General features: G+C 34.3%; 2 protein-coding genes across 3 annotated transcripts; one reads left to right on the top strand and one right to left on the bottom strand.

Annotated features, from left to right (window-relative positions):
• Positions 7-3,857, bottom strand: LOC107629894 (oral cancer-overexpressed protein 1). Of its 2 annotated transcripts, XM_016332836.2 has the most exons (3): positions 3,577-3,857; positions 2,032-2,416; positions 7-672 (listed from the first exon to the last, which is right to left on the bottom strand). In XM_016332836.2, exon 3 carries the CDS (start codon positions 588-590, stop codon positions 168-170), a length of 423 nt encoding a protein of 140 aa, XP_016188322.1. In that variant the 5' UTR covers positions 591-672; positions 2,032-2,416; positions 3,577-3,857; the 3' UTR covers positions 7-167. The 2 variants fall into 2 exon arrangements, with proteins under 2 accessions (XP_016188322.1, XP_016188323.1); XM_016332837.2 differs by lacking the exon at positions 2,032-2,416.
• LOC107632648 lies at positions 14,606-15,625 on the top strand. The gene has a single exon (XM_016336318.1). The coding sequence runs from the start codon at positions 14,606-14,608 to the stop codon at positions 15,623-15,625; it is 1,020 nt and encodes a 339-aa protein (XP_016191804.1).

Below are 17,404 nucleotides of genomic sequence, written 5' to 3'. Positions count from 1 at the left end.
TAGATCATAGCAGGATCTGATGTTACTAAAGATGATCATAAGTTCATAACCTATCCATGGGGCATTTTCATACCCAGAACCAAACACTAACTTTTCAGCCCCAGAAGGAAAATCCTCACTAAATTTCAGATGCTGCAAGTCTACAACAGTAGAAAGAAGAAACACCTTTAAAACTCAAGACTGCTGGCGTCGGAAGCAGCTGCTTTCGGGTACCCATCATACTCGATCTTCTTGATGTGCAGCGAAGAACATACCATCTTGAACTTGCGCCTCAACTCATCCATGATCTCCTGCACGTGCTGGTCCTCCGGGTCCATCATGGGGTACCTCTGGAGCAGCTCCTCCATCTGCCGGATACCTGCTTGGGCCCGAGAAGAGAACACTGCGTGGTCAGCCTGGATAGCAGAGACCCAGAGGTCAATGCAGCCCTTGTAGAAGCCCAACTCCTCACCGACCTCAAAGCCTACCTTGAGGCCCACCTGCCTGGCCTCTTCCTTGCCAGCGGCGAGACCTTCGGAATAGCCTTGGTTGTATCCTTCCTTGTAGTGGGTCTCCTCCAAGTTCAGCGAAGAATCGAATATGTCGTCCATGGCCAGTGATTTTGGCCAAAAAAGAACTTACTTCGATTTATTAACTGCAGTTCACAAGATTTCTGTTTTAATTTTTATGGTCCTGGAAAAAGAGAGATGATGCAGGAGTTAGTTATAAGTAGAGGTGTAATCTGGTAGTGTTGGAAGAAAAATAACCCTTTAGATTGATGCACTTTTCATAACTAAACCTCAATGGAAACAATCGATTACAAGTGGGAATAGTTATTAGAACCAAACTGATAATCGAATTGGCCATACTCTTGGGTCACTAGGCCCACCGGTTGACCCGGTCTCACTTAGATAATCAATTGTCTAGAGATTAATCAAGACAAAGAAAACACTGAAAATTAAAGTAACAATGCAAAGGCTGAAATTATGACTTTTTTGTTTTTCAAGGAAATATATTCCATTGGAAAATAAACTAATATAGCAGCATTCCAATATTTTTTTTGTGAACATGAACATTCCTCTAGAAAAGCCTAAGTGTGTGACTGTGACTTGTAATTATGTTTTTATGAGCCACAATATATCTTCTACTGTCACACAATCTTTTTTTTTTCCACTTTTTAGCATCTTTGTTCTAAACATGCAAAGCATAACAAAAGGGCCAAAGAACAGAACATAGAAGACCCTTCCTGAATGAAAAACAAGACAAATATAACAAAAAAAAAACTTCAACTCAAATGAAAATTCCCTGTTGAAACTCTTTTTTATCCGATAGTTGAACCCACTCACAAAGAAACGCATAGAAAGGGGGTGAATGTTGCAGTACAAAATCAACAAATCCAGGCACAAACACACCCGGTCACAAACACAGCAATAAGATACAAACAGAAAACAGTCCTCAAAACATAAACAACAAACTAAAACTAACAGATAAGCACATAGCAAAGACTAAAGCCTACAGATGTAAACCAAAACACCCTCATGTCCTCCCTGATTCTAGCTTTCTATCAGTCCAATTCCTTTGCCAAAGATCCTTCAAAGTTAATATTTCACGGTACAAGTCCTCTAATTGTAAACCTTCCCATTTTCTCTCTTTTTAAAACAAACTCTTATTACCACTGACCTCCAAATCAAACTATTGCAAAGTGATTAATCCATGAAGGAAATTAAGGAGTGCTACACAACACCAGAAGAAAGACCCTTTATTGAATCATCATCATTTGATTATCAAGCTAGGAGACAAATTTTGTAGTGTTAATGAAATGTTTTCTGTCCTATTATCTCTCTTAGTTTCTCCAACTTTAGTATACTAGCCTCAAGAATGGAAAAAGAACAAAGAGAACAACTTAAATCAATTAGTTTTACATACAAATACAATTCATCTAAACCTACTACAAATTAAAACAATCACTTTTACCTACAAATACAATTAACATCAATACATTAAAACAACAAAAAACAAATTAATAAGAATAACCAGAAAAAAAAAACTCACCTACACTACAGTGCAGAATGATGACGGAGGAAGCAGAGGCAGACGAGGCACGAGGGTGGAGGCAGAGACAGGCGAGGCACGGCAGAGCCAAGGCGGCCAGGACGACACAGACGGAGAAGGAAGAGGCGAGCAGACACTGGCGACGCGGGAACGAGGCAGAGGAGCCAGAGAGGGGAGTGACAAGTGACGACCTCCGTCGTTGGCCGCGGTTGTGTTCGGCGGTGACCATGCGGAACCGCGATGAATGAGGTAGAGAGGTGAGAGCGAGTGAATGTGAATCTGTGATTCTTGGGAGAGTGACTTCAGGTTGGGGATTTGCCGTTGGGAAATTACTAAATAGGGCTTTCTATCTTTTATTTTTTTGAGTAAAGTAACAATTAGGTGTCTGGAAATTTGGCGTTCGAACAAGTTAGACTCCGAGGAAAAAAAAGTAACAATTAGGTTGCATTTGTTTACAAAAACAAGACACTGAGGCAGGGATACAGAGACACAAAATCGTATTTGGCATATAAGACATGGACAAAGACATTGTGTCCAAATCAAGGTTTTGAGAACCAGACCGGTCATCAAACCGCTCTAGTCACTGATTTATTGGTTTATTGGTTCAACCGGTCCAACCGTGATCCAACCGGAAAAACCATTTTAAAATAAAATAATAAATAAATTATAGAACGACTCTCATCAACCCAATAAAAAACAATCAATAAATCATCAACACAATAAAAATTATAGAACATGTTTATTGCTGTATTATAGAATTATAAAACATGTTTGTTTAATAGTTAATACATTGATAGTATTAAGTGTTTTCCAAGCATCCAATCAAATGTGTTTTCAGATAATGATAAAAGATACCTAAAAGATGCACCATCAAATTTTTAACATAATTTTCACAATGTTAACACAAAAATTAACATGCTTTAACAAAAATTAACAAAATTTTCAACCAAATTTTAACAAGCTCAGCACAATAATTAACAACAAAATCAAGAAACACTAACAAAATTTAACAACAGAAAAAAAAAAGTAAGAACCAGCAAGAACAAGCCAGTAATCAATTTATTAGTATCAATTTATCATCAATCAATAAGCCAGTAACAGGATTAATCAGTCAAGAACAGGCCAGAACAAGCTAGAGTAGTGAGCAAAGCCAATCAACCAAGAACAAGCACTAAGCACTGACAGAGCATCCAATTAACTGAAGCACAGAGTAAAAAAAAAAATAGCAACACATTACTTAATCATCATCAATCAATGAAAGCACAAAACACCAGCAGTGAGAACACTAGCAGTGAGCATTACAAAACGACTATCACTGACCATCGAAGAACAAGCACGAAGAGGGTTTGATTTCTGAACAGACAATAAAAGAAACACGAAGAACAAGCAAGCACTAGATTGGAATGGAGCGAAGGAAGGAGACTGGAATGGGGAAGGGTTTTTCTTCAATAAAATCACAAAACATTCAATAATCAATCATCCTGTGATTTGATTTCCGAACAGAGCATTAAAAAGAATGAAGATCAGGTGACAGTGAGCACTGACCTTCCGTCTGAGACGGCGAGCACGATGGCGAGCAGAGTCAGCAGACGAAGACGACGGCTAGCATGACGGTGAGAAGACGAAGACGTCGGACGCTCGAGGAAGAAAAGCGTGCCTGCGACTGGTGAGTCTGAGAGCGAACAGGGGTCGGTGCGACGGACGTTGTGGCGGCAATAGAGGCACAAGGCGGTGGTGGAAGCTAGGGTTGCGGGCAGCAGTTCGTTGTTGTTGCTCTCTGAAATCTGATTTCTGAAGGAAGGGGCTTGGGGTTGGGGGCCTGAAACCGGACGGTTCCGGCTCTGGTTCGACCGGCCGGTTCTCGGCCAGTTCAATGGCTCACATCCAGTTTTTAGTTAGCCGCTTTTGGACAATAAACCAACCGTTAAAGTTGTCGGTTCACAGTTGAACCGGTTCGACCGGTCGATCCGGTCCGATTTTTAAAACTATGGTCCGAATACACTAAATTAGTATATTTTGTGTCCATCTTGACTGGAAGGACACATAGACATTAACAAGAGACACAACTTATTTTTCATTTTTTTTTTCATTATTCTTATTGATTTTTCATAATTATACTTTTTATTATTATATTTTTTTCTCAAATTTTTTAAATAAAAAAATGAGAATAAATTAAATTTTCATAATTTGTTTTTACTTTATCACCAAACATAATACAAGAACACTAAATTCAGTGTCTCTATTATTTATGTCTTGTTCTTAGTGTCTTGTCTTGTCATATTCTCAAAAACAAATGCAATCTTAGATCTCCCAGAAAATAAAACGTGGACACATTACATCTTTCTGTTAGTAAGACTAATGGTGCCTTGACGTGAACTGTTAATGTGATTAAGGTGTCCGTTAAATGTCACATTGGAATTATTCTAAATGATGAGGACAAATTGGTTCTTGAATGTTGTTTGACTTTAACATGTCCCAAACCCTAATTGTCAAGAATTCCCAATTATTTTCACCCTGAAACAAAATCCTAGCACAACACAGAATGAATAGCATCGAAAGCTCCAGAAGCACAATAGGTGCCAAAGGAAAAGGAATAAAGGCAGCGGTTGGAATTATAGGGGTGACTCAACACATGGAAGAGATTTCAGCAATAAAATCGCTCCCAAGTGTAACTGTTAGCTATATGCAATAATATACAAGTTTGCAACAGTAGAGAATTTAGATAGGTTGTTCTTAGAGTGTCCAAATTATAGAATAATTGTTAATTCAATTTATTTTTATTTTTTGAATTTTGAGTGTTCCATTGAATTGAAATTCATATCTGTCATTCATGGTATGTTTTTTGTTCTTATTATATGACAATTTGCCATACTGCAAGTTCTTTAGATGATTGAATGATATTATTGGAGATGTGGAGGTTCAAGTTCTAAGCAGAGAGTGGAGGATAGATTAATTGATTTGGAGGAGAGAATTGTGAGATTGAAAATGGATTGTAGAAATCAGAAAACTCCAAGCAAAATTACTGGTAGTAGATTCAAGAATATTGTGTATTTTATGGATATTTTTAATTGCAATTATTATGAATGTGTGAAGCAAGAATTTTGAGTAAATCAAATTAGATAGCTGATACATGAATGTAGTAGTATTTATAATTGTATTATTATGAATGCAGTAATGAATAAGTATTTTTGAATCATTGTATGATCTATAATGGATTTTGGTATTAATGAATATGATGTTCACATTGATCAAATGAAAGAAAGAGATCACATAATCATTGTGGATTTTGGAGAACGGTTACTGTCTGCAGCCTTTTTTTTCCATCACTCTTGCATGCTCCTCTTTGATATCAGTGTTTGATTGATCAAAACCAAGAGGTAGGGACTTGTACAGCTCATCTTTAGCGCTCTCGTAACCATCATCATCACTGTCATCATCAGAAATAGGAAGATCACCAGCTTCATCACATCTTATAGCATCTTCACCAGTAAGAATATGATGTTTAAAATATATATAGAACTCCTCACACTCTTTGTTTTGCATTTTGTGCTCCCTTAAAGCATTGATCTCTGAATCTCCAAAAATAAGATGCAAACTGGCTTCAAAATTAGCAGCATTCGGATCAAACCATATCATTGCTTTGCAACTATCGTATCCCAAGCTCTTGAACAATTTCTTCAAGTCAAAGAAGTTCATAAGATCCAGATCTATCTCTGGAAACCTCTCAACCAACTCATCCCAGTAACTCAACTCTCCCAGTTTGTTCCTCACAAATTTTCCCCTATGGTGGAATATAAGAATAGCAAATTCCTCTATCTACTAAGTAGAAACACAATTATTATTTGAATCAACTGGGACAACAGTTAACTAAAGAATCAAAAACATATTTGTCTTTTTTTTTATTATAACGTAAAGTGATACTAGTCTTTTTGCTAATCATTAGTTTCAGCAACCATAAACAAATAAGCGAAAGTCCCAAAAAGTAACAACAAATGCATAAATAATTCTAAATGTGGAAAAATGTGTCATGCTCAATAACATAAGTTGAAAACTATGGGACCACCATTCATTGTAGAAGATTAAACAATTCGTTCCAAACAATGGGACTACCATGAAAGAAATTGACAAAGGGATACACTAACTGACAAAAGCATCAATATTTTTTACCTGAGTCGAGGATGTCTCCGCTAACACCGGTCTCCATGACGACGTCTTTTTCCTTACTGGTACGTTCGTTGAAGGAAGAATCGTGACTTTTGTTACTGCAGAGCCAAGACTCTTTGATTTCAGCTTCTCCCTTAGGGTTAATAGGTAAAAACAAAGGATAACTGGAGGTTAAGTGGAAAGTGAAACAAATATAAATGAAGGGAATTTACAAAACGACGTCGTCCAACTGCAGATGTGGCAGAAATGGACACGTCAGTTCATATAACGGGACAGCAAAGCAACTCCGTTCCGTTTTGTTACATGGGCTAACGGAAGGATGTAACATGTCCAACATTTCATTTCTTGGGAGATCTAATTGTTACTTTTTTTTCTCAGGGTCTAACTTGTCTGAACGCGAAATTCTCAGGGACCTAATTGTCACTTTACTCTTATTTTTTTAATAAACGCAAACGGCAATGTATCGGAGAAGGTTTTTAATTTTTAGTGTAAATATTCTATTCGACTGACCTTTTCCTCATAAGATATAGCGCACCTTAATTATTCTTAAACTTCAACTAGACCCCATCCATTAAGAAACATGGACAAATCGAACCTGCTACTGGATGATAAACGATTGCTTGCTAATATGTCAAGTAACAGTGCCAAGTGTCAACTTCAAATAGTTACAGGACTAAAATTCCCCTTTCTACCTTTCTTTTTCTTCTTCCTTCTCCTCCTCCCCCCCCTTTCCTCTTTTTTCCACCAAAACCCCTATTTTTAAGATTCTCTGCTGAAGAAGGTTTTAGAAGCAATCAGGGAGTTCGTGAACAATATGAACTTCAATTGCTTTGCAACTGGGTTCTCACTCAAAGCCATGGACTCAAGCGACGTTGCTCTCGTGGCGCTCCTACTGTGGTCCAAAGGTAGTGCAACTGCAACATCTCGATGGGATGAACCTCAACAACATGGCCAAGATTCTACAGTTCGTCGAAAATGATGATATCATCACCATTAAGGGTGATGATGGCAACGACACCGTCACTTTCATGTTCGAGAATCCAAGTATTATTCATTTTCCAAGAAATATTGATTTCAATTTTATTTTAATTTTGTTCGATTATATCTAGAGTTTTAGATCTGTATGGTTCATTTTTCTGATTTTGTTTGATCTTTAGTTGTTGATTTTAATATGGTATTGTTCTAATTCTTTAACATTTTTATTGATGTTTAAGAATTTTTCTTGCTAGAAAACTGTACTGGAAAAAAAGATCTATTACATTGTTATTTTTGTGTTTGAAAGTTTAGTATTTTGCAAGAAAAAAGAGACATGATCTTGATTCTATAGTTGATATGAGTTCAGTTGTTAATGCATTGGTACAAAATTTAGTATTTGGTGTTTGGATTTTTAGGATTGTAAAAATTTATATGCAAGAATTAGACTTTAGTGTTTTTCAATCAAGATAGTGTTCAACTGTTTTGTTCCTGTGTTCGAAACTGTTTATGGTAGGGAGGAGGAGTGGTTTTTAGTCCTGATAATAATTTGCAGTTGACACTTGACACTATTATCTGACATGTCAGCAGGCAACCGTTTGCCATTTGGTAACAGGAGTCGATATGTCCATTTTCTTTAACGGTGGAGCCTAATTAAGGTTTAAAGATGATTAAAGTGCACTATGTCTTACAAAGAAAAAGTCAAGGGTCAGATAGGATATTTACTCTAATTTTTATAAACCAGCCGAGCCATTGGTTTTTCATAAAATCTATACCAGTCAAATTACTTTTCACCAATTTTGACACAAATTTAGTCCTAATAACAACTAGGCCTAATTTGGTGGTTGGGTAAGCGGTTTTAGGTCTAACCAGACAGATAGGTTTCGTTTTCACAACTATTCAAGTGGGTTAATAGTGAAAGAATCTAAATACTGGTATTCGAGTAATTTTAACAATTAATCTCAATTATAGAATATACATATACATATAATATATATTAATTGAAATTAATAACTAAAAATGACTAAAATACTGATGTTTTAGAATATTTTAAAATTTTTCAATAATACACCTCGATGATATGTATTTTATAATTTTTAGCAATTTGAAGTTAAATAATAAAAATACACGGCTCCTAATTTTCACTCTTAACCAAAAAATAAGAAGATATAAAAAAAAGTAAAAGATGATAATGTCACTCTCAAATTGATATCGTCGTCCTTTTTTAGTTATAAATTATTTTTTTTTTGAAAATATCCACAATCCTTATAGATATAACAAAAAAGTATTAAAAAATATCGATATGATAAATAAAGATTATAAATAATTTTAGAAGAAAATATAAAAAAATAGAATTAAAAGGAAGTGGCGACTTCATACCCTAAAGAAAGTGTCCATTTAATCTATGAATAATTTCTCACATTCTCTTCAAAATACAACCTGAGTAGATAACTTCCAACCTCATTCTAATTTCAATACCCCTAATTTCTTCCAAATTTGATTCACAATGAATGGAAGCATATACAATAATTATTTAACTTAGATTTGTGGCTTTTTATTTATATAAAAAAAATATTTTAATTATTTAAATATGCATAATGTAAAAATATTGTCAAAATACGCATAACTAATTCACATAAAATATCTGCAAAATGAAAGAGTAGAGAGTAAGAGCATGAGAAAAAGGGACAGAGTATAAATAGAAAGAGAAAATAAAAAAAAAAATAGAGCAGAGGAGATTAAATTTTTTATCACAAACATATATAATATAAATCTTAGTTTGGGCAAGAAGAAAATGCATTTTAAAAAAGAAAGGAAGAACAAAACTGTGTTAAAAGAGAAAGAAGGAAAAGGGAAAAATCAAACTATGACAACGTNGATTGCATCTTTAAAATTTAAGTTTTTAAAATTTAAAATCCACTATAAATTTAACATTTCAATTTTAACTAAATATTTAAATTCTAATAATAATTGAATTATATAATAATTTTAAATTTCAAATAATGTTTGCATAACTTTCTAACTAAATACTATATTTGTACTAACATTTTATCCAGAATTTTGAGTACTTTTTTTGTATATGATATTATATTCGCAGAAGTTTGTGCACCTGCCACGGAAATGTTTGATTCCACATTGTTATTCGGAACTTCTTTAGATATGTTAATGACCTTAGCATGCACTACGTACAATTAAAACATGTATAAAAATTAATAATTTTATTTTGACACATTAAAAATTGTCCCAGCAGACGTGTCAATTTGTTTAATAGATTTTTCTACAAATTTGAATCAAAGAATTTATTCGTTGTAAGAAAGAATATGGGATGGATCAAAATCTAATATCCAGGAGCGAAACCTACTCCTCTTTCGCTTATCAATTTTACTATGTGTCAAAGTCTCCCATTTTTATTACGAAGAAGCAAATATTTTTTATATTTTTCTTTAAATGACGAATTAAGAAATCAAACGAAAATGACTTGCAAATTGAAATACTTCAAAAAACTAAATAAACTTGACGAAACATATATAAAGTTTGTTGTAAAGTAAATAAAAGATAATGAAAAACAAAATTCAAATGTAAAATGACTGAACTTAAACTTGCTGGAAGTGACGAATCTAAAAAATTTCATTAGTGGGACAAAATCCTTCATATTTCGAAAATTGCAAAATAATTCTTAGCAATTTGTCCCACAGTCACACCCTGTTCTAAGTTCTTCGCTGAGCCCTTGTGTCGTCGCGTCTCCTCTACTCGACGTCCATCGCATTCTTGGTGTCCATCACATTCTCGTCGTCCCTGGCGTGGTCACCATCGATGGCGTGCTCGTCGTCCCTAACATGCTCGTCACCCTCTGCCTCGTTCACGGCTCGTCCGCCATTGTTGCTCGTAATCCTGGTGTGCTCCACTGCTCGCGAATCACCGCGCCACTCCTCTGTCCCTCCCTTATTGCCTGAACTGCTCCTCTGCTCTTTGTCGTCCACGCTCTATCTCTACAACAACATATATTTTTTTTTTCAGTTTTTTTTTTAAGGTTGATTCCTTGATGTTATTGATATGAATTTTATTGTTGATTGGTTTATGAGCTAATTAGAAATAAATATGGTGGTGGTTGAATCGAAATATTGAATTAGTTTCTAAATTGATTTATGAATATGAATTTGAAGATGCAGGAATTTTGTTAATTTATGAATTAGTTTCGCTAATTATAAATTTTGTTAATGGTTGATTGGTGTTGCTGTAATGATGCTGATTTATTATGTTTTTTCTTTCTTTCTTTTTGGTGTAGTGATGGGCGATTTGAATTTAACTATAAATTTACATCACGAATTATTAAACTTCACTGAACTATTATGATTCACAATATCAATTATTTATTTTCCAATATTTTCCATTCTCCAAAGCATTGAAGGAGTGAGTAAAATCAAGGACGGATATAACCTAGCAACTTGGATGTTGGAAGTTACAACAACAGCACAATAACTTAGTTAGGGAGTTGATTTTACAGATTTATACAAAAACTCTTATCTATATAGGTAAGCTAATAATGCATATGGCTAAGGTCTATCTATGCCTATAATATTCTTCAGTTCCAAAATGCCTAGACTATTTTACATGGCTTTCTCAAGAGAAACAAACAAGTTATACAAGAGTTGGGACAACCTGCTCCGGTTTAAAGGATCTTAAATAAAATCCTTGAAACGAACACAACTGTTAGTTGAATGAATAATTAATTGCTTGATGAAATTTGCAATATGACTTTCCTTTAAGATCTGTAACATAAGATATGTTTTTCTCTTCGGGTAAAATCAATTGCTTATCTTTTAATAAAATATAAAATATTTGATCCGATTTTGTAATATCGAAACTATGCTTTTGACCACACTTATATTTTGCTTCATTAATTTTTTCAGAAGTTATCTTTTTTTAATGAAGAACAAATATAAGGTGGGCTTTTCTTAAGTTCAGCCAAATCAACTTCAATACAATCATGCTCTAATTTATCACTCAAGATTTCCTTTTCAACATATGAAACGTTTTCTTTTCGAGCCAAAGGCTTATAAATTTTGCTTTGATTTTCCTTTCTAAAAGCTTCTTTTTCTTTTCTAATCAACTCAACTTGCCTTCTCTTTCAGCTAAATGGGCAAAGTCAAGAATATAAACATTCACTAACTTTTGATGCATATCAAAACTAAGACCATTGATAGCCATATTGACAATTTCAGTTTCAGGAATTGACACAAAATATTTGTTACGAGCATTTTTAAATCGAATCATATAATCATCAATCAACTCATTAATTTCGCATTTCAATGTAAATAGATCTGTCAAAGTAATGATTAATTCTCCTCGATAAAACTTGTTATGAAAATCATTCTCTAATTAGACTCAAGTCTGAATCGAATTAGGCCTAAGATTTGAAAATCAAGTAAAAGTATTTTTCATTAAGGAGGATGGGAAAAACTTCATTTTCAAATCTTCATTGTTTGGCAAATTACCAAGCTCTACAAAATATCAAACAATATGCTCAATAGTTGATTCTCCAACTTCTCCAGTAAACTTTGTAAGTATCTTAGGATTTTTCACTCCACTAGGCACTTTAGCCATTTGCATGACTTCGGAAAAATCTGAACCAAAATACGGCCGATGCATAAATCCTACATTAATACCCACTCGATTAAGTACATTTTCTACAATCTGCGTCATTTGAAATTGATTACCCCACCTATTTACTCAAACTTTATTCAAAATATTATCAGTATTTTGACCTCGTCAAACAATATGAAGATGACCCTCCTCATTATGATCATTTGGAAAACCTTCCTCATTATTATTTCCTAAATTTTGAAGTTGATCATCATAGCCAACATCAAAATCTACAATGCTAGCAATCTTATTGACTTGTCTAGCTAGCTGATCATACTTATCATTATTATCAACCATTATAAGATTAAGGATAGTAGTCATTTGCTGGGTTAACAAATTAACTAAATCATGATGACTCTCATCAATATGCTATCGAAAACAGCTAGTGACTTGGAGCTATTTGACGTAGAGCCAACTTGATAATCTCGACTCATTTCAGAATGAAAAAAATTAGGCTGATTACTAATCGTAATTGGCACACTCCTAAATCGAATCGAAGGTACATAACCCCTGGAAAGTGGCACATAACCAGGAGGAAGGTCAAATGGAGGCCACTCAGCAATTACTAGAGGTTGATTTGATAGAAGCGCTATTCTAGGGCATGTATTTTGCCCATTATCCTCGGTATTTGTACTAACATTTTCTCCAGATTTTGGGTGCTTCCTTCTGTATGTCATATCACATTTGTAAAAATTTGTGCAACCGCCACTGAAGTGTTCGATTCCACAATGCTATTTGGAACATCTTCAGACATATTAATGACCTTACCACTTCGTAATTGCATGCACTACGTACAATTGAATCATGTATAAAAATCAACAACTTTATTTTGACACATTAAAAACTGTCCCACCGTACATGCCAATTCATTTAACAAATTTTCTGCCGATTTGAATTAAAGAATTTATTCGCTGCAAGAAAGAATCTGAGATGATTCAAAATCTAATATCTAAGAGCAAAACCTATTCTTCTTTTGCGGTTACCATTTTTATTATGCATCAAAGTCTCTCATCTTTGTTATGATGAAGAAGCAAAGATTTTTTATATTTCTTTTCTTTAAATGTGGAACTAAGAAATCAAAATGAAATTGACTTGTAAATTGAAATACTTCAAAAAAGTAAATGAACTTGACTGAAATATGAAGTTTGTTGCAAAGTAAATAAAAGAGAATGAAAAACAAACTTCGAATGTAGAATGACTGAACTTGAACTTGTTAAAAAAATAAATTACATAAAAATAAAGTATAGAAATCATAAAAGAAAAAATAAGAAATCATGGAAGAAAACGTATAGAGATATCAGAAAGTAAGATGTCTGTAAAAGTATTTTTTTTTTTTGAAGAAAATTTTCAACCACTAAGGGTGTGTTTGGAGTTCACGTTGGAGAAGAGAGAAGCTCGTTTGGGTGCCTTGAACGTATGATCTTTATGTTTGGCAATTCTTTGAAACTCTGAACCCATAAGTGATTTTGCCTCTTAACCTGCATTTACAAGAAACTAGAAATTGTAACTTCTTCGTTTAGAAAATCACGTTAGTATTGAATTTTTTTTTTTATCAATTCTACCATTTATTTTCTTACTTGTAATCTCTTTAGTATTCAAATATTTTAAATATATAATTATATTTTTTATTAAATTTTTACTTTTGAGTTTGTTGATGTCTATTTTAGTAATTTTTTATCTAAAAGTAATTTTGAGTAGTGTAATCCAAACAATATTTACTTTACTATAATCTATTTTGATATAAAAATTACCAAACATAAATAACTTTAACACAAACTTACTTTTTATCTAGTTATATGTATCTTCCATCAATCCTGTGCTGCCACCTATTAATCCACTTATGACTAAAAAATAATCCGTTTACCCCAAAATATTTTGCGATAACTACTCCCTTGACTACGCCCACTTTTCTATAAAAATGTATTCTGCCACCATATCGACTTCATCTTCAATGTCGATTCATCACACCTATATTTATAGTCTGATTCACTAATCGAAATTTTATTCCTCTTTAATAGATATCGACAATCTAACTTATCGAATAACAATAACCAAACCAAAACAATTCACCATTCAGGTAGCATCGACATAAGTGGCCTAAACATCTGTAATAACGAAAATGCAAATTACAACCATGTAACACCTATACTTTGGCGAGCCCTAAACACATTGCGACAGATCCAGTGCTGCGACAATCATCCTAACTCATGGTGTAGTCAAATATGTATAACATCGCAAATAGGATTAGCATGCTCCGAGAATGATTCCACCAAAACTTCTTGATTGTCAAATAGAAACTCATAGTTTAACTCATCAACAATCAATTCTATTTGTAAAACTCAATCTTAACTCACCACAAGCTCATCATGAACTAACACAAATATATAATATAATATCATATAATATAATCAAATTAACTTATAAATCAATAAATTGAATAAACTTATTCAAATTTAAACTTAGTATTAAACCATTCTTCTACTTTAGTCCATGACAACAACAAAGAAGTCTCACAGCCCACAAATTCAGCCCAACAGAATACATAAATTCAATTATAATTTTAGTCTTTATTATCTTTATCTTATCTTTAGTTATTCTTATCTTATCTTTATTTGTTTTTATCTTTTATAGGACAATGCTCTATATATATTTAGTTTTACCGTCATAGTTTACAACACACACTTCAGTACAATTCAATCAATCAACAATCAATAAAAGTTCTTTTCTTTGCTTTTCCTACTCTTTCACAATTTTATTATGGTATCAGAGCTCTTCTTGAGCTCTGCTGATATCCATGGATAAACCAACCGATTCAGATCCTAAAACTCCTTCAACTCCCCGGTCTACCATGAATAATCAACCTTCCAATTTAACTCAAGATACAACCAATCCCTATTATATTCATCCAAGCGAAAATCCTACCTCAGTCTTAGTTACTTCTGTTCTCACAGGAAACAATTACCATTCATGGAATAGATCCTTCACTATGGTTATTATTTCTAAAAATAAATATGGATTTCTTACTGGTTCTATCTCCTCTCCTCTACCTGGGGATCCTCTTTTCTCGACTTGGGAACGTTGCAACAACTTGGTCTTATCTTGGTTATTCCATTCTTTGTCCCCTTCTATAACTCAAAGTGTCCTCTATTTTGCCACTGTCTCCTCTGTCTGGACCGATTTGAAAGAACGATTTGCTCAGAGTGATCTTCTCCGAATTGCTGAGTTGCAAGAAGAAATCTATGCACTTAAGCAGGGCACTCTGTCTGTCACCGAGTTCTACACATCACTGAAGTCTCTTTGGGAGGAACTCGACAGTTCTCGCCCTCTCCCGGTCTGTTCATGTCCAGCAACATCTCACAGATCACAAGATTTTATAATTCGCTTTCTTAAGGGATTGGATGAACAGTTTTTGATAGTGCGATCTCAAATACTTCTCCTAGACCAATTACCTCCAGTAACCAGAGTTTTTGCATTGGTTATCCAACATGAACGACAGCTACAAGTTACCGCTGGGATTCTAGACGATCCACGTTCCATCACTGCCGCCGTCGATTCGCGGCACCCCTCACAAGGTCGCGGTCGCGGTCGCTGTCGCGGTCGCTTTTCCTCCGGCAATGGTCGCGGTGGTTTTCCCTCCAGCGCGGGATGTGATGGTTCCTTTAAGTTCTGTACGCATTGCGGTCGTAGTGGCCACACGATTGAAGTCTGTTATTCGAAACACGGGTTCCCACCAGGGTATCCACGTCACTCTGGTAGTCCACATCACTCCATAATGCTTTCTTACATGGGGATCTTTCTGAAGATATTTACATGACTTTGCCACCCGGGTTCACATCTCCACGCCCAAATCAATGCTGCAAGTTACTAAAGTCATTATATGGTCTACGACAATCTAGTCGTATGTGGTATGACAAACTTTCTCATCTTTTGCTATCCCATGGATATCAGCAGACTTTATCTGATTATAGTCTATTTGTTAAATTTACTGGTGCTCAAATTTCTATACTTCTAGTCTATGTTGATGACATCGTTCTCACCGGCGATTCTATTTCTGAACTTGCTTCCATTAAGTCTATTTTGCACCAGCACTTTCAAATTAAAGATTTGGGCCCTTTAAAATATTTTTTGGGTATTGAAGTAGCTCAATCAGCAAAGAGAATTTGCTTATCTCAGAGAAAATATTGTCTTGATCTTTTGGAGGATTATGGTTTATTAGGTGCTAAACCTGCCTCTGTTCCAATGGATAGTTCCACAATATTATATCAAGACAAAAGTCCCTTGCTATCTGACCCTTCTGTGTATTGCCGTTTGGTTGGGCGTCTTATCTACCTTACCACTACTCGACCAGACATCATGTATGCCACTCAACAATTAAGTCAATTTATGGCAACTCCTACTAAATCTCATCTTCAAGCTGCCAAGCATGTGTTACGATATCTAAAAACTAGCCCCGGCAAAGGACTTTTTTTTCAAGAGAATCAGAAATTTAGCTTCTCGGCTTCAATGACTTTGATTGGGCCGGATGTCCTGACACTCGGCGATCTTTAACAGGCTATTGTTTCTTCTTAGGCAACTCTTTAGTCTCTTGGAAGACCAAGAAACAAACCACCGTTGCCCGCTCATCCACTGAAGCAGAATATCGTGCACTTGCCAACACAACTTGTGAACTTCAATGGATAATAAATCTGTTACAATTTTTATGTATCTCTCCTATCCGCCCACCAGTTTTATATTGTGATAATCAAAGTGCTCTTCATATTGCTACTAATCCAGTTTTTCATGAACGGACCAAACATTTAGAGGTCGATTGTCACTTTGTTTGACAAAAAGCTCAAGCTGGAGTGATGAAACTTCTCCCCATTTCTTCTTCTGGGCAATTAGCTAACATCTTCACAAAGCCTTTGTCTCCTCAACCCTTCCATCTTAATCTCAATAAGCTTGGAGTTCTCGATATCTTTCATCCTCCAGCTTGCGGGGCATATTAAATCATTCTTCTACCTTAGCCCATGACAACAACAAAGAAGTCTCACAGCCCATAAATTCAGCCCAATAGAATACATAAATTCAATTATAATTTTAGTCTTTATTATCTTTATCTTATCTTTATTTGCTTTTATCTTTTATAGGACAATACTCTATATATATTTAATTTTACTGTCATAGTTTACAACACACACTTTAGTACAATTCAATCAATCAACAATCAATAAAAATTTTTTTCTTTACTTTTCTTATTCTTTCACAATTTTATTACTTAGCTCATTTAATATATAAACTTAAATAGAGACTTAAATTTGTTCACGAACTCATAAACTCAACTTAACAAATTGTCAATGAGTTAACATCGAGTTGACTTGAGTTCCTTAGAACTCTAATTATGATATATGAGAGGAATATACTTATTAATTAATTGAGTGCATAATTGTTCACTGCACATGCATATGAAATATTAAATTATTTTTAATCTTGTTTTCATGATTCAATTGGATGATTATGGAATTAATAAGCTTTTGAATTGATTTAAAATTACTTTTATCTTTTAATCTCACTTCATTATCGATATCTCTTAATATTATTAATTATCCATGAAATA

The sequence above is a fragment of the Arachis ipaensis genome, chromosome B03, assembly GCF_000816755.2.
Source record: "Arachis ipaensis cultivar K30076 chromosome B03, Araip1.1, whole genome shotgun sequence".
Classification (NCBI taxonomy): domain Eukaryota; kingdom Viridiplantae; phylum Streptophyta; class Magnoliopsida; order Fabales; family Fabaceae; genus Arachis; species Arachis ipaensis.
Note: the sequence above shows the minus strand (reverse complement) of the source record. Positions and strands in the feature narration are given on the sequence as shown.